Below are 17517 nucleotides of genomic sequence, written 5' to 3' on the forward strand. Positions count from 1 at the left end.
GGGTTAACCTCGGTTGTTTTTGAATTTGGGGGACAGATCGTCTCACTCCGACTTTGAACTTTAGAGATGAGTGACGGGGGGCCACGTGTGTCCTCTGCACAGTGTATGAATACCGTTGTCACGCCCCGCCACGCACACACGTGTCCTCTGATGGCAGCCCCGTCATGTTGTAAATGGCACGAGGAAATGTCTGTAGTGCGGCTATCTGTGCAGCTGAATCTCCCCCAATAATAAATATCTACGGTCAACATATTAAAATAGACATAGTCGGGGGCAAAGGGGGTATTACACTCCAAAAAGGGGCAACAATGGAAACAGGGGGGATCATCATTTTAGAAACACAAAAACTAAGGAGAGCAGCCCCCAAAACATAGGCAGATGCCCCAAATTTGTGGGAGAAAGGGCAGATTGGATGCCCCGGGGTTATCGCGCACCAGGCAGGTAATCTCTCTTATCAGGACATAATGGTTTAGGACTGAAAGCAAACACGCCGGTGCCTGTTTGCCCTGGACACGCGCAGGTTAATGATTAGAGCCCCAGCCACAGACCTGGAGCCGGCAGACCGCTCTGGGACAAGCTGATGGAGAGACCCCCTGAGGCAGGTGACCCCCAACGTGTCCCAAGGTAACACCCAGGAGTCCCTCGTTAATGAGCGGCCCCCAAACGTCTTCTTATTCTTACAGCATTAAACATGACCGTAGAGAAGGAGTCCAACGAACTGAACAACCTGAACCCGACCCAACCCAACCCGAAAAATGAAGAAGAGAAAGTCCCCCCGAAGACGGCGGCCAGATGTGATCCACTTAAGGTAAAGAACCCCGGACCCCTCATTTAAAAGGGCAAGTTATCGGCTTAGGCTTCCAGCAGAGGAACAGCATCCCAGCAGAAGTGGTAGAGGGTAATACAGTGAGGGTATTAAACATGCATGGGATAGACATACGGCTCCTGAATCTAAGACGAGACCAACGACTGATTAAGGTTTGAGTCTTTACAGCAGGAGAAACGGGCGACTAGACGGGGGCCGGATGGGGCCGATCTGCCGGGAGATTGCGGGGTTTTATGAGATTCCGGGAGATCCGATACGTAATTCGCCCCACGGCGTCCGAAGCACAAATCATGGAGCGATGAAACAGGACTGGTCCTAAATATCATATTTTTATAACCATTTAAGTAAACCCAATTTTTTTTTTATGACGTTTTTCGCTGGATAAATGTTCTTGCAGGAAATCCGTGTTTCCTCCCCGTAAGGAGACCCCGCCCTTATTAATCGGATCGGCCGTAAAAAATGGGTTTCTTTCAAAAACCCAATAATGTGAATTATTAAACAGGAACAGAGAAACCCAAAAGACAGATCGTTCCGGGGGGGGGGAGTAATAACTTAAACGATAAACCTACCCCCTGCAGTGGCATTTCTGGGTTTATATCCCAAAGCCATATTGATGATGTCATCAGCCAAGTGCCAGTGATGTCGTATGGACTGACTGGAAATATAAACCCCGGGATTTGGTGCGGCAGAGAAATTGTTCCACCAATTCGTGTGAAATGCCTCCTTTTACTCAGCAGAGGGCGCTGCTGCTCGTGCAAAACGTGATCGTAGAGCAGGGGAGTCCAACCTGCGGCCCTCCAGCTGCTGCGGGACTACATCTCCCATCCTCCTCAGCCAGCCCCTTAGCTGAAAGAGCATTATGGGAGATGTAGTCTTGCAGCAGATGGAGGGCCGCAAATTGGACACCCCTGTCGTAGAGGGAGCCTATAATTAACCCTTTATTAGGGTTTGCACAAACTCCATGCTGGGAAACAGAGGGTTAAATCAATACGTAAAAAGTAGCCCCTCTCCCCCCGCTAACAGAAAAACAATCGCTTTTCATCGTATTGCAGGATTAATCCGCGTAGTCTGTACAAAGAGAGGTTTATCCTCAGAGGGGGGCGAAACTGTGAATGGGGTAACCCCCCCAACCTCCCCCCAGAGCTGGCCGATGCACTTCACATGCGCTGCTACCTTTGCATTATATACTTCTAATCTTTAAGTGACGGGGCGCAGACGAGGGGTTAAGCGTTTTCTTTATTCAAGGAGCAGCCAATCGGATCGCTGTGCGAAACGCGTCGGCGCCGCGCATTCTAATCCCCGCTCTGTTGCAGCTGTTTTTGGCGGCGCTCTGCTTCACTTATTTTGCCAAAGCCTTCTCCGGGAGTTACGTGAAAAGCTCCCTCACTCAGATCGAGAGGAGGTTCGACTTGCCCTCGTCCACGGTGGGAATGATCGACGGGAGCTTCGAGTTCGGTGAGTAGCGGGAATCGCCCCCCCCCAGGAATTAACGCTCAGTCGCTGATTGGCTGTTGTGTTCTGTTTGCAGGTAATTTGTTAATGATCGCCGTCGTCAGCTACTTTGGAGCCAAACTCCACCGGCCGCGGATTATCGCCGGCGGCTGCCTCATCATGTCGGTGGGAAGCTTCCTGACGGCCACGCCGCATTTCTTCATGGGGCAGTAAGTAGCGGCCGCTCCGCGTCCCGCTAGGATTATCGGGTCCGTTTAGTCTATTCTAGAAAATATTTGGGGGATTCGCAATTTTGGGTCCCAGAAGGTGTTTTTTTTTTTGTGTTCTACCCTTCGGGGGGTAAATGGAGGGGGGGGGTTAATGCCGGACCAAGAAAAAGGGGCCCCCGGGAGCGGCTGGTGTTTCGCTAATTATACCAAAAACTTCTTCTTTTCAGATATAAATATGAATCGTTACGGACGCAGCCGGCCGCACAGAGTAATTTGAGCGCCGGCGTCTCGCCGTGCCTGGCCAATCGGACGCTCGAGGACCTGCAGTCAGGTGCCGCCGGCTCTCCACGCAGAATATAACGTTATTTATATCGATGCCGAGAAATAATGATTCTTTTCACGGGAAAGACATTAAAGATAACCTGCGGCATTCAGGGGTTTGGGGGGCCGCCGCCATTTTTTTAATTAGACATTTTAATGATTATTTCGGGGGGGGCAATAAGAAATCTGCCCGGAGCCCCCGCTAATCGCCCATGCAGGGGATGGCGGTATTTATTTCTGGGAACACGTCGACTAAGTGGGGTTTTGTTGTGAAAAGCGGCCGATTAACCCTTTAAATTAGAAAAAAATAAGTTGTTCTTTAAGCAATGAAGGAATGCGTGAGATTTAACCCTTCGTTGCCTCGTATGTTTCAGACTGCGGGAAAGAAACGCGCTCATACTTGTGGGTTTGTATGTTAATTGGAAACTTGTTACGAGGTATCGGAGAGACGCCAATCACCCCGCTGGGAATCTCCTACCTCGACGACTTCTCCAGGCCGGAGAACACTCCTCTGTACATAGGTAACGACATACGCCGGCGATCAGCGCGCTAATACATCGCGATTATATGACATCATCGATAATCCACACCCGGGAACCCTCGCGGCTTTTGCCCCAGTCTCGGGGTGAAGGGGCAGATTCTCCGGGTCACACATTCTCCCTGCGGGGATCATTTATCCCCAGTATGTTGGGGTTGACATCCCTGCTTGAATGCAGGTGACTCTATTTAGCGTATCTTTAAATAATGGCAAGTCAAGGTTTCCATGACGACCGATATTAGAGCCATTTGGCTAACACGTTTGGTGAGTCTCCACATAGAATCTTCACGTCAGGCTATTAAAGGGTTAATATTTCGAGAATCTCGGGGGGGCGCTCACATAGAAAGTTCCGGGGTAATTCATAGAGTTATGATCAATTCCTAATAAAACCATAAATGCTGATAATCAATAATTATCGACAAACCGCCGCAAAGAAACGTTTTATGCCGTATTTTGGAAATGTTTTTAACCCATTCCGTTCCCTCGTGGCCGCGCAGCGATTCTGCACACGGTGGCGCTATTCGGCCCCATGACCGGCTTCATGCTGGGATCCTTCTGCGCCAAGCTTTATGTGGACATCGGATTCGTGGATCTGGGTGAGTTTCCATCTCTATCCGGCCGCCGATAAGGAGAGATTGTATTTATAACCCATCAGCGTCACTCCCTCTCATCTACAGACAGTATTACCATCTCGCCCCAGGACAGCCGATGGGTCGGCGCCTGGTGGCTCGGGTTCCTTATTGCTGGGGCGATAAATCTATTATCTGGAATCCCGTTCTGTTTCCTGCCCAAAAGCCTGAAAAGCCAAAGTGAAGAAGCGGAAGCTGTTCCAGAGAAAATGAACACCGACGAGAAGGAGCGGGATCGCGACAAAGCGACGGTAAAAGGTGCGTTGGGGAGAGCGTCAACGCGTTTCACGGAAGCGGATTTATAGGCAGTCGCTTAATGTAGCCTTCTAAACTAACGCAGGACGTCCAGCAAACTTTCCAGAACATTCTGGGGGAGAGAAGATAGACGGGGGATGGGGGAGAGACATTTAAATTCATAAAGAGATAAAGGACAGGAGGGAAAAGTTACAACAAGAGACCGGAATCTAACAATAGAACGTCAGAGACTGAGATGGAACGGAAGGAAGTTTTACTTTACTGAGAGGGTGGTAGATAAGTGGAACAGCCTCCCAGCAGAGGTGGTAGAGGGTTATACAGTGAGGGTATTAAACATGCAAGAGATAGACATACGGCTCCTGAATCTAAGACGACACCAACGACTGATTAAGGTTTGAGTCTTTACAGCAGGAGAAACGGGCGACTAGACGGGGGCCGCTGGGGCCGATCTGCCGGTTCGTATGTGTTTCTGTGATTAGTTGGGTCCGGTAACGGCCGTCCCGTTATTCTGTAGGGTTTTTCCTCTCGCTGAAGACGTTACTCTGCTCCCCTCTGTACGCCGTCCTGCTGTGCGTCACCCTCCTGCAGATGAACAGCTTTTTGGGGTTCATCACCTACAAGCCGAAGTACATGGAGCAGCAGTACGGCCAGTCCGCCTCCAGGGCCAACTTCATCACGGGTAAGCCGCGGCCGGCCCGCTCCCTCTCCGCTGTATATATATATATGATATAAATATATTATATGAGAACCCCCCCTGCATGCGCGTTTACAGTGGTTTTATAGATCATAAACTAAATTTTGGTGCCGAGGGAGATTCACCAAAAATCTTGGGTTTTAGGGAATAAATCAGTGATTAACGACGACGTCCGGGTTAAACCGTCGGGAATGGCTGGGCTCCCGGCTGCCGGTCTCACGCATGAATGTATTGTTTTCTAGGGGTGTCCACGCTGCCCGCGGCCGCTCTGGGGGTCTTCTTAGGGGGTCTGATTATGAAGAGGTACAAGTTTGGGCTCCTGTCTGCGTCCAAGATGTCGTTCGCGACGTCCCTCGTGGCGTTTCTCCTCTCGCTCTCCGTGTTTGTAATCGGTTGCGAGAATAACGACGTGGCCGGCCTTACGGTGGCGTACGACGGGTGAGTGACCTCTTGGGGCCAATTAACCCATCGCATACCAGTGACTTCCAATAATATGCCTCCCCCTCTGTAATATAGGGTTAAACCGTCGGGGCCCCGGGACGGCCTGGCGTTTGCTCCGTGTAACTCTGACTGCGAATGTTCCCCGAGGCAGTGGGACCCGGTGTGCGGAGAGAATCGGGTCACATACATGTCGGCGTGTCTGGCCGGCTGCAAATCCTCCACCGGATCCGGACGGGACAGAGTAAGCAGGACGGCGCAAGACGCGCCGGGGGTTCTAGCCGATGGGCAGATTTAGGAGCCTCTCGGGGGCCTCGTTGGTCTTCCGGAAAATGGAGGAGAGCGACTCCCCCCGCCGGCCCCTGAGTGTACACTCCCCCCGCCGGCCCCTGAGTGTACACTCTCCCCGCCGGCCCCTGAGTGTACGCGTTGTGTTCCCTGCAGGTTTATTACAATTGCTCGTGTATCGGGGCCACAGGCTTCCAGGCCACCAAATTGTCGGCCACGTTGGGGACGTGTCCCCGGAGCGAGAACTGCTCCAAGATGTTCCTGTACTATACGATAAGCCAGGCCTTCGTCACCTTCATCTTCGCGCTGGGAGGATCCGCTACTTATATCATCGTCATGTGGTAAGTCCCGCCCTCTCGCCCAATAACTGCCCCGTAACTGCCCCCTGCTGCCGGGGAGGGGAACCCCACAGCGCCCCCGCTGGCTTCATATTATTTGTCCATCACATCATTTAATGAAATATATTGTGACGCATTTTGAGAAATTCTGGGTCAAAGTACAAATTGTGGATATAGGAGGAAAAGTCTGTCGGTTTCCATGGCAACTGGCAATTTTGTAAATACGGCCCGTTGGGATTATTGGTGAAGTTTTTTTCCCCGCATTTCCGTGGAAATAAACAGGGAAGTCTCTTTATCCCGGACGGACTCTCGGAAGGATTGTCAATTTGTCATCATCGCTTGTTACAGCTCTGTGTCCACGTGCCATAGTGTCTCCACGTGCTTGGCACGCGTTACATGAAGCGCGTGCCGTGTCCTCCACTCCCTGACGTGCCTTTTGTGTCCTGCAGGTCCGTTAGTCCGGAGTTAAAGGCCCTGGCCATCGGAGTCTATATGTTACTGATCAGAACCCTCGGTAGGTGTTTATGTACCGATCGCTCACACTGTCGCCTACGTAGGACACGTGTGCAGAAAACATACATGTCCGCCGTCCCGTCACAATAATGCCCTCTTCTGGGGGGGTTTCCCTGCCGTGTACATCTGCATCCCGCCACGAGCAGCAATCCACCCCGGCTTCAGCCTCAGATATTTCTCCATAGACTCCACGGAACCCGCATGATCACGTGACCACGTGGCGGTAAAAGGATGCCTGACATCAGCCGGATGACATCACAGACATAGAACTCGTCTCTCCGGCGGTCCGCGGGGTGGGGGCGGGATTTACATCCGCAGACACTTTCTCTCACCTGCTTTCCTTTTGCCGTCTGCAGCCGGGATCCCGGCCCCCATATACTTCGGGGCCCTCATAGATAAGACGTGTTTGAAATGGGGAACCAACGCCTGCGGGGGGAAAGGGGCCTGCAGGATGTACGACGCGGCCTCGTTCAGGTAAAAGAAACGTTCACCCGATTATCAAAGAATTACAGAGTGTAAGCTCTGCGGGTCAGGGAGCTCGTTTACTCATCGCCAGAATAAATTCCTTCTCTGTGCCCCCCGCAGGAATACATTTTTGGGTCTGACGGCTGGAATCCGCGCTCCCATTTACATCATATACCTGGGCTTCATCTACATGGTAAAGCAGCAGCTCCGGGGGGCCGTCGGAAAAGCCCCACAAACCGCGGGGAGTGTGGAAGAAGCCGCCGGGGTAACCCGCTACGAGAACGAGGCCAGTAAGGAGGAGCGCGAGGCGCTCGGCGCGGAGTCCGGCCTTTAATGTTTCTAAATCTGTGTATTTCTAATAAAAAGAATCCATGTTCTTGTGTAGACTGCGTGCTGCGCATGTTCCGAACGTAACGCACATACCCCGACGCGCTGCGTTTAACCCCTTCATAGAGGCTAGTAATGCCCCGGCCACCCGAGGTAACAGCAAGCGGCGGGACTGTCTCAAACCACTGATTCCTGGACGGTTTGGTTCTGTAATCTGCACCCGAGGGGTCGCCCTAACAGCTCCATATTAAAGCCACCTGTGCGCATGCAGGACAGCTGGGAGCGGCCATGGATTTGGACGTAGAGCGAACCAGCCCCGCGGACAGCCCTCATACCTCACACATTGGGCAAATCTCCCATAAGACAAGAATCAAAAGGGAGATCCCTGAGAGAAATACATGTGGGGGGGGTCCACCCGGGGGGCTTCTCACCAAATACCACAACCGGTCCAAAATCACAGCCCCCATCAGGCCCGTCCCTGGTGTAATAGAGAAGGCTGGGGGGCGCTCAGGGAAGGCGACATCACTGACTTAATCTACTTTAGAGAATTTGAGCCCTGGCAGTTACTTTACTGCTGGATCCTTCCTGTGATCCGTCCGTAGGATTAAATGTCCGTGTGGTGGGGGAGCGTCCATCGCCACATCCATGACGGGTCCATTCTATAAAACATAGCACACACCCCCCCCATTGTACAGCACTACGGACTCTGCCGGTGCTATACAAATAAACTGAACATAGTTACCGGGATCTCTTCAGCTGCCCTGAGACCTACATGACCTGGATCACTGAGGGAACGTGTCCCACGTGGCTGCGGTAATTACCCCCGCTGAGAGCACTTTGGGGTTAATTATCAGGAAAGGTTGAAGTCTAAGCCGTGTTTTCCGCGCTCCTCCTCCTCCTCGCTCAGATCTTCCTCGCCGCACTTTGTGGAAGAAGCTCCGTAAGTAACATTTTCTGCAGCCCGTTCTCTGAAAACCATTCAATGTCCTAATTCCGAGTTTGTATGATGTCATAGCCACAAATACGAGCTCACGCTGGATCTGATCAGATAACAGCTGATATTAGAGCGGGCCGCCATTAATAAAACGTTATCTCGGAGCCCGTTTAATGAATAAATTATCAAATTCTGGAAATACTTTTCCAAACTCCAGGAAATTTGGCGTCACGGATCGCTGTCCTGATGCATGTACATGTATGTTACACGTCTTTGCCGGCGATGAATGGATGATCACGTGTTATATGTGAAGGATAGACGTGGCGATCCGTGCCGGTTTCTGTAAATAGATTTTTCTCACAATTTTTCTGAAAATTTAGTTTTTTCATTTTGTCCGAACTCAGGAGTTTTTTTGAGCAGGAACTTCGTGATTTGAGTATTTGGGGATTAAGCTGCAGAGAAGCGATGGCTCCGGCTGGGAATTCATCGCCGACGAAGCGACTGAAAGTTTCCAAACTAAAGGTAAAAATTCTTTAAAGTTTATTAATACAGAGTAAAAAATGAGATCAGGTGCGTCAGACTCCGGAGAAAAGGGTTGATTTCGAAGATTTATTATTTCAATCTTTCGCCGGCCGCCAAATCTGATTTTCCCGGCGATCTGATTTTCCCGGCGATCTGATTTTCCCGGCGATCTGATTTTGTCAGCGATCTGATTTTCTCTGCGATCTGATTTTCTCTGCGATCTGATTTTGTCAGCGATCTGATTTTCCCAGCGATCTGATTTTCCCAACGATCTGATTTTCCCGACAATCTGATTTTCCCGACGATCTGATTTTCTCGGCGCTCTGATTTTCCCGGCGATCTGATTTTCCCGGCGATCTGATTTTCTCAGAGATCTGATTTTCTCAGAGATCTGATTTTCCCAGCAATCTGATTTTCCCAGCGATCTGATTTTCCCGACAATCTCATTTTCCTGGCGATCTGATTTTCTCGACGATCTGATTTTCCCAGCGGTCTGATTTTCCCAACGATCTGATTTTCCCAACGATCTGATTTTCCCGACGATCTGATTTTCCCAGCGATCTGATTTTCCCAACGATCTGATTTTCCCGAAGATCTGATTTTCCCATCGATCTGATTTTCTCGAAGATCCGATTTTCCTGGCGATCTGATTTTCTCTGCGATCTTCTCAGCAATCGAATTCTGAAGTCATTTAGTAACAGATCTCAGGTCGGCGTCCGCCTCTCTCACAGTATAATTATTATTTATTCATTTATATGGCTCCATCATATTCCGCGGCGCAGTACAATTAGATTTCACATTGTTTCTGTTAATTGCAGGTCTTCCTTCTCGCGTTATCCTACTCTTACGTCACCAAGTCGCTGGCGCTCAGCTACTCCAGGAGTATGATCACTCAGATCGAGAGGAGATTCAATATCCCGTCTTCGTTAGTCGGTGTTATCGACGGGAGCTTTGACATCGGTAATCCGTCTACAGTATGGGGGGCTCCGGACCCTAATGCCGCGACCCACCCTATTGGGGTGAAATAACCTTCTTTATTCTTCCTTTGCAGGAAATTTGCTGGCGATCGCCTTTGTGAGTTACTTTGGCGCGAAATCTCACCGCCCGAGAGTGATGGCGGCCGGCTGTCTCGTTATGTTTTTGGGCGGCTGTCTGACAGCTTTACCTCATTTCATTATGAGACAGTAAGTGGATAAAACGGAGGCAGAGTCTGGACCGATGAACCAATCAGATTCCTCGTAAATCCCGTCCGGTAGGGTTACCCTATAGGTATCAGCTGTAGCCGTGTATGTGTGCTGCGTGCACATGTGCACGTATGTAGTGTGCGTGTTGGTCTAGTACGGATGTTCATGCTGCTTGTACAGCCGTGTAATGTCATTACCGTGTTACAGATACCAGTACGACCGTGCACATGGCGTGTCCACGAATTCCACGTCCCACGTGCAGCTGTGTCTGGCAAATCAGAGCCACGCGAGTGAAGCCGGGGCGTCCGAAGGTGCCGTATAAATACTAGAATTATTACTGACCAGTGACTGTTCTGGCGTGTTACATGTACACGCTACATACATGTGAAGGGTTTCTGTCCTGGGGTAATTAATTATAATATATAATATAATATATGATGATAACCCTACCCCATGGCACTCATGGCTGCCCCTAGTCCTGCTCATGTCTGGGGCCCAATGGCACAACTACCTGTCAACACGTGGAGCCCATGGACTCAAGCGAGAATGAACACTCTGTAAGGGGGCGCGCCGTCCTCCTGGAAATGGATTGTAAATTCTCTTTATTGCCCCCGCAGAGTGTAAGTCGGGATCCGAGTCGCACATGTGGATCTTCGTGCTGGTGGGAAACATCTTGCAGGGAATTGGGGAGACCCCCATCGAACCTCTAGGACTGTCTTATGTGGACGACTTCGCCAAAGCTGACAATTCCCCCTTTTACATTGGTGAATATTAAACGGTCTGAGTGTTGGGGGCAGGGGTGTAACTAGAAGCCACAGGGCCCCGGTTTGAAAAATACCCCGGGGCCACCCAACTTCACCAAGCAATATGTCCTACAATGCCATCTTTTCTCTGTGCTGTGTTCAGAGAGATTTAGCATGCAGGAAGTGGATATGACATCACTTCCTGGATCAGTCAGACATCTGATCGGACCAAGTGGGCAGACAGGTGGTCACAGGGGTCGCCCGGGCCCCCTGACCGCGGGGTTGTGCGAGAACCGCTGTTCTTCTTTGAACAGACTGAGGCCCGAAACAAAAAGAGAAAATTAAAATTTACACCAAAGGCCGCAGATCCCAACACGATTTAATAAACGATCTTCTGCTGCCAAAAGTACAAAGTCACGGAAAGTGAGAGCTGACGCCGCGCCAAGTCACGCCTGGGTCACGGGATCGGTGTCACAATGTAACAATCCGCTAGTTTAACCCTTCACCTGCCTCACACCGGTGCCTGTCTGGGAGCCCCCAATTATAGACCCCATTAGACCCCCTTTGATGGCCCAGACCGCCCCGGGTCTGCATGAAAGGGCTGCGGAGATTGGCTCCTGTGTATAGGGGGTATATGTATCAATTCTGCCCCCATTAACGGGAATAACTGTTTGATAACGATTGGGGGCTTTGCAGTAATGGCGGTGATTTGAGGCTTTTCATTCTCTCGCGCAGGAATAATACAGACCATATCGATCGGCGGGCCCTTCCTGGGATCGTTAATGGCCGCGTTCTTCGCACAGATCTACGTGGACGTCGGGTTTGTAAATCTGGGTAATACATTGTATCTGTTCTAAAATTCATTAATCTATAGAGCGACATTAATCTTGTCAGTGCCAGAAAAAATAACAATTATTTAGAAAAAAAAAAGGACCGAAGAACGAGTTCCGCGTTAATCATACATGATCTGGGGTAGGATGATTGACCAAATTCAACGTTTCTCTGCCCGGTTACCTTAAGGAACCTCTAGAACGGTTACACATTAAAACCTTGATGGAAGCCGCCATCTTAGCTTAGGCTTTGGCTATCTGCAGACCCCGAGCCGCCATCGCTGTCAGTCATGTGATCTTTTGGGCGACTTCCTCTTCTCAAACACCGCACTGAGCTGACGCTTTATGGCGATGCTAATGTGGATTGAAACCCTTTTAACTTGGTTGCTGCAGATGATGTCACTTTGGGACTGACCGATACGCGTTGGGTTGGCGCTTGGTGGCTGGGATTTTTGATTAGCGCCACTCTGAATCTCCTCGCGGCGGTTCCATTCTGGTTCTTCCCGAAATCCCTTCCCAAGGAGGGTGAAGAAGATCCGCCGGAGGCAAAAGAAATGCTTCAGCCCCTCGCGGAGGAGAAGAGAATAGAAACCCCCGACCAGAAAGTTGTCGGTGAGTGGGATGCGGGGAGTTTACCCTCGCGAGACGGGACGGGCGAGCTTTGCGGGCGCCCCTAGCCCAAAAACATTTACAAAAAATGGAAGGAAATGACATTCGGGTATAGAATTAAAAGAACAAGTGGAACGGGCAGCTTGAACAGGCAGCGCAAATAATAAACTCTCGATACGGTGGCAGCCCAGTCCCTGATAATAAAACTTTTGACATCGTACGGCACCGGCCCGGTTTTACCCCCTGTCCTCGGCACATGCTTAGTCTGCCCGATGGAGAATCTGGGGGTTTTCGGGGGTCTCCCACGGGGTAATAAAGTAATCCACGCAAACTAATTGGATGGAATAATCCACATTCCGCTCCGTCACAGAATTCCTGCCGTTCCTGAAGAGGCTCTTGGGGAATCGGGTGTTCATGTTATTTCTGGTCGTCACCGTCCTCCAGTTCAACGCCTTCGTGGGATTCTTCTCTTTTATGCCGAAATACGTGGAGCAGCAATACGGGAAATCGGCATCAGAAGCCATCTTTTTAATTGGTTGGTATCCTGGGAAATATATATATACGGGCCAAGAATACGGGCCCAAAATCCTTTCTCCATTCTCTCTCCCTCTCCTCTCTTTGTGCCCTCTTGTCTCTTCCCCCGCATTTTCTCTGTTTTCCCTATTATCTCTCTCTACTCCCCTTCTCTCTCCCCCTCGTTTCCTTCTTTCTCCCCATCCCTTCCTACTCTCCCTCCCCTTCTCCCTCTCCCCCTCCACACCTTCTCTGCCTCCCCTTCTCTCTCCCCCTCCTTTCCTTCTTTCTCCCCATCCCTTCCTACTCTCCCCATCCACACCTTCTCTGCCTCCCCTTCTCACTCCCCCCCCTTCTTTCTCCAACCCTCCTTCTCTTTCTCCCCTTTTCTCTCTCCCCCTCCTTTTCTTCTTTCTCCTCCATCTCTTCCTCCATCCCCTCTTTCTCTCTCTTTTGCTTCCGTCCTCAAATCACCTATAATCTCCTCACCGTTCCTCACTTCTCCTACCTATATATGTATATATATATATGTGTGTAACCGGTTTCATTTGTCGAGCGTCATTTTGTACGATACTCCTGTCTGCTGTTATTGGCTCTCTGCTCCCATCACCCTCAGCCAAGCGGCTCGGTGTTCTATCTCCTGTCCCTGCAGGTGTGTACAATCTCCCGGTAATTTGCATCGGTTACTTTTTGGGAGGATTTTTCATGAAGAAATTCAAGGTGACGACGTTTTTGGCGGCAAAGATCGGCTTTTGGAGCTCGGTGGTGGAATATCTCATATATTTCTCGGCCTTCGCCATGCTCTGCAGGAACGCCGTCGTAGCCGGACTCACCGTGTCGTATGACGGGTACGGACCCCCCAACTCTGCGGTTTTAGGTTTTGGGTGAAAATTCTGGAGTTGGGTCTGAAGATCATGTGTAGGAAATGATCTAAACTCAACTCCAAACTCCACTCAGGGCGAGAGGGCCGGTTCTTGGGATGGAGGGGCAGATTCTCGGGCTGCACGGGGCAGAAGGGTGACATCTGATCAGGTCAAGCAGGTCTTTGAGACGTAAAATGATTTTTTCTTTTTTTCTTCAGAGTTGAAGAAACTTCCTATCTGGATAATCTGCGCTCGGATTGTAACAGGAACTGCGACTGCCCCACGGATATTTGGGACCCCGTGTGTGGCGATAACGGGGTGTCGTACGTGTCGGCTTGTCTGGCCGGCTGTGACTATTCCACGGGATGGGGACAGGAGGCGGTAAGTCGGGGTCACCAGACCATGTACATGGGGGGCTGCACACATACCTCCCAACTGTCCCATTTTCAGGGGGCAATGAGCGAGACATGTTGTCACCCACACTTATTGTGATGCGGTGGTCGTTGTAACACGGTGGTCATTGTGATGTGGTTGTTGTTGTGATGCGGTGGTCGTTGTGATGCGGTGGTCATTGTGATGTGGTTGTTGTTGTGATGCGGTGGTCGTTGTGATGTGGTTGTTGTGACGAGGTGGTTGTTGTGATGCGGTGGTCGTTGTGATGTGGTTGTTGTTGTGATGCGGTGGTAGTTGTGATGTGGTTGTTGTTGTGATGCGGTGGTCGTTGTGATGTGGTTGTTGTGATGCGGTGGTCGTTGTGATGTGGTTGTTGTTGTGATGCGGTGGTCGTTGTGATGTGGTTGTTGTTGTGATGTGGTGGTCGTTGTGACGAGGTGGTTGTTGTGATGCGGTGGTCGTTGTGATGTGGTTGTTGTTGTGATGTGGTGGTCGTTGTGATGTGGTTGTTGTTGTGATGCGGTGGTCGTTGTGATGTGGTTGTTGTTGTGATGCGGTGGTCGTTGTGACGAGGTGGTTGTTGTGATGCGGTGGTTGTTGTGATGTGGTTGTTGTTGTGATGCGGTGGTCGTTGTGATGAGGTGGTGGTTGTGTTGCGGTGGTTGTTGTGATGCGGTGGTCGTTGTGATGCGGTGGTCGTTGTGATGAGGTGGTGGTTGTGTTGCGGTGGTTGTTGTGATGCGGTGGTCGTTGTGATGCGGTGGTCGTTGTGATGAGGTGGTGGTTGTGTTGCGGTGGTTGTTGTGATGCGGTGGTTGTTGTGACGAGGTGGTTGTTGTGATGCGGTGGTCGTTGTGATGTGGTTGTTGTGACGAGGTGGTTGTTGTGATGCGGTGGTCGTTGTGATGTGGTTGTTGTTGTGATGCGGTGGTCGTTGTGATGTGTTTTCCCACATGTTTTTTATGGTTATTTCTGCAGGTTTTTCGCAATTGCAGCTGTATTCCCGGTTTAAACAGCAGCGCCGTGCTTGGCCAGTGCCCCAGGGAGGGCAAATGCGACACCATGCTGCTGTATTTCATGATCCTGTCGCTCGTCTGCTGCCTGATTTACTCATTTGGAGCCATGCCGGGGTACATGGTGTTAATCAGGTAATGTTACCCTTAGCGGGGGCTGTGCTGGGTGCCACTCATCAGACAGGGAGGGTGCAGGTCGGACCAGCACATTGTAAATGATTTTGGACCAGCCAGGGAACGCATCGTGAGGTTCCGTGATCCCGCGGTTTAACATGAGACTGCCTTACAGTGTGCGAGCGCCAGAGAGAGAGCTGCACTCAGTGAGGTGAGTGGTGAAAAGGAGGGAGTGGTGAGAAGGAGGAGTGGTGAGAAGGAGGAGTGGTGAGAAGGAGGGAGTGGTGAGAAGGAGGAGTGGTGAGAAGGAGGGAGTGGTGAGGGTAAATAAGGTTTTGTGTGTCAGCATGAATGTGTGTGTGTAAATTTGTGTCCATGGATGTATATGTGCGTGTGAGAGCATGTGTGTATATGTGCGTGTGAGAGCATGTGTGTATATGTGTAAGCGTATGTGAGAATGGATGTGTGTGTGAGCAGAGATGTGTAAGTGTGTGTGCGCATGGGTGTGAATGTGTAAGTGTGTCGGCGCATGGGAGTGAATGTGTAAGTGTGTGTGAGCAGAGATGTGTAAGTGTGTGTAAGTGAATGTTAGCACGAGAGTGTAAGTGTGTTAGTGAGTATGTGTGTTTGTGTGAGTGTGGAAGTCTGTGCAAATGGGAATGTGTGTAAAAATGTGTGCCAGTGCATTTGTGAATTACCCTTTCTGGGTCTGTGCTGGGGGTACATGGCGTTAGTGGGGTCATATTACCTTTCTGGGGCTGTGCTGGGGGGGTACATGGCGTTAGTGGGGTCATATTACCTTTCTGGGGCTGTGCTGGGGGGGTACATGGCGTTAGTAGGGTCATGTTACCTTTCTGGGGCTGTGCTGGGGGGTACATGGCGTTAGTGGGGTCATATTACCTTTCTGGGGCTGTGCTGGGGGTACATGGCGTTAGTGGGGTCATATTACCTTTCTGGGGCTGTGCTGGGGGGTACATGGCGTTAGTGGGGTCATATTACCTTTCTGGGGCTGTGCTAGGGGTTACATGGCGTTAGTGGGGTCATATTACCTTTCTGGGGCTGTGCTGGGGGGTACATGGTGTTAGTGGGGTCATGTTACTTTTTTGGGGCTGTGCTGGGGGGTACATGGCGTTAGTGGGGTCATAATACCTTTCTGGGGCTGTGCTGGGGGGTACATGGCATTTGTGGGGTCATATTACCTTTCTGGGGCTGTGCTGGGGGGTACATGGCATTAGTGGGGTCATATTACCTTTCAGGGGCTGTGCTGGGGGGTACATGGCGTTAGTAGGGTCATATTACCTTTTTGGGGGGCTGTGGTGATACTCGTTACTAATACATGTTCCTGCTGTTTTCTTAGGAGCCTGACCCCTGAAGAGAAGGCGTTTGGTTTGGGTCTCCATCTGTTGGCGGCGCGTGCGCTGGGTAGGGGTCCTGTGTATATTTATACTCCGGGGGTATATACCGGCTTCTGTTACTAGAATCCACAATTTCATTTCCAGGTGGAATTCCCTCTCCAATCTACTACGGGGCGTTAATCGATACGACCTGCATAAAATGGGGGACCACCAGCTGCGGGGAGCCGGGTGCGTGTCGCATGTACGACTCAGATGCCTACAGGTAAACCCAGAGCGCAATGTCTCACTTCTACCCCCCCAGGGTATTAATCAGTCTCCTGGGTAATTCAATATGTAAAGGGCCCTTGACGACTACACCCATGGGGGGTAAAACCGGTGCATGGTGCATGGTGCACCAAATTCATGAATAAAAATAACACAGGTGGGGGCAGAATGGAGCCAACGAGGGGTAAGAGGGGTAAGAGGGGCAGAGCCAGCGGCAGGTAAATATTATTGAAGTGGCTTTATGTGGTTTGGGGGCAGAGAGTTCTTTCTGGGGTATTTACTGGGATTTATTTTCTCTGCCAGATACATTTATTTTGCGGTTCCTGCGGCTTTGAGGTTTATCTCCTACATTCCGTGTGTGTTTATTCTCACTAAACTCAAACGAGACGCCGCTCGCCCCAAGGACCCCGCTAGCCCTAATAACGCCGCTCACCCTGATAACGCCGCTCACCCCGAGAACGCCACTCGCCATGAGAACGCTGCTCGCCCTGATAACACCGCTCACCCTGAGAACGCAGCTCGCCATGAGAACGGCACTCGCCCTGATAACGCCACTCGCCATGAGAACGCTGCTCGCCCTGAGAACGCCACTCGCACTGAGAACGCAGCTCGCCCCGAGTGCGCCGCTCACCCCGAGAACGCCACTCGCCATGAGAACGCCGCTCGCCCTGAGAACGCCGCTCGCCCCGAGTACGCCGCTCACCCCAAGAACGCCACTCGCCCTGAGAACGCCACTCGCACTGAGAATGCAGCTCGCCCCGAGTACGCCGCTCACCCCGAGAACGCCACTCGCCATGAGAACGCCACTCGCCCTGAGAACGCCACTCGCACTGAGAACGCAGCTCGCCCCGAGTACGCCGCTCACCCTGAGAACGCCGCTCGCCCTG

At 51.1% G+C, this 17517-nt stretch overlaps 2 protein-coding genes across 2 annotated transcripts; both read left to right on the forward strand.

Moving 5' to 3' along the window:
* The first annotated feature begins 456 nt into the window (after nt 1-456).
* LOC128490223 (solute carrier organic anion transporter family member 1B3-like) lies at nt 457-7350 on the forward strand. Its single transcript, XM_053462022.1, has 17 exons — nt 457-602; nt 684-808; nt 1224-1243; nt 1879-1943; nt 2072-2281; nt 2355-2487; nt 2715-2818; nt 3183-3329; nt 3844-3942; nt 4024-4233; nt 4745-4909; nt 5167-5362; nt 5441-5606; nt 5807-5991; nt 6438-6502; nt 6858-6975; nt 7087-7350. The coding sequence occupies exons 1-17, from the start codon at nt 581-583 to the stop codon at nt 7298-7300; spliced, it is 2244 nt and encodes a 747-aa protein (XP_053317997.1). The 5' UTR covers nt 457-580; the 3' UTR covers nt 7301-7350.
* A 1330-nt stretch (nt 7351-8680) lies between these two features.
* LOC128491194 (solute carrier organic anion transporter family member 1A2-like) lies at nt 8681-16632 on the forward strand. Its single transcript, XM_053463421.1, has 13 exons — nt 8681-8749; nt 9568-9709; nt 9801-9933; nt 10141-10244; nt 10551-10697; nt 11412-11510; nt 11900-12118; nt 12486-12650; nt 13281-13476; nt 13710-13872; nt 14863-15032; nt 16369-16433; nt 16511-16632. The coding sequence occupies exons 1-13, from the start codon at nt 8693-8695 to the stop codon at nt 16630-16632; spliced, it is 1782 nt and encodes a 593-aa protein (XP_053319396.1). The 5' UTR covers nt 8681-8692.
* Nucleotides 16633-17517: the final 885 nt, after the last annotated feature.

This window comes from Spea bombifrons, chromosome 4, assembly GCF_027358695.1.
Source record: "Spea bombifrons isolate aSpeBom1 chromosome 4, aSpeBom1.2.pri, whole genome shotgun sequence".
NCBI classification, from domain to species: Eukaryota; Metazoa; Chordata; class Amphibia; order Anura; family Pelobatidae; genus Spea; species Spea bombifrons.

Excerpts from the sequence above, each read along its gene's own strand:
- LOC128491194 (XM_053463421.1), top strand. The coding sequence starts at position 8,693 with ATGGCTCCGGCTGGGAATTCATCGCCGACGAAGCGACTGAAAGTTTCC. Across the intron at positions 10,245-10,550 it reads TGAAGCCGGGGCGTCCGAAG|AGTGTAAGTCGGGATCCGAG; the intron begins GTGCCGTATAAA and ends TTGCCCCCGCAG. Across the intron at positions 10,698-11,411 it reads CAATTCCCCCTTTTACATTG|GAATAATACAGACCATATCG; the intron begins GTGAATATTAAA and ends TCTCTCGCGCAG.
- LOC128490223 (XM_053462022.1), top strand. The coding sequence starts at position 581 with ATGGAGAGACCCCCTGAGGCAG. Across the intron at positions 5,992-6,437 it reads ACTTATATCATCGTCATGTG|GTCCGTTAGTCCGGAGTTAA; the intron begins GTAAGTCCCGCC and ends TGTGTCCTGCAG. Across the intron at positions 6,976-7,086 it reads TACGACGCGGCCTCGTTCAG|GAATACATTTTTGGGTCTGA; the intron begins GTAAAAGAAACG and ends TGCCCCCCGCAG.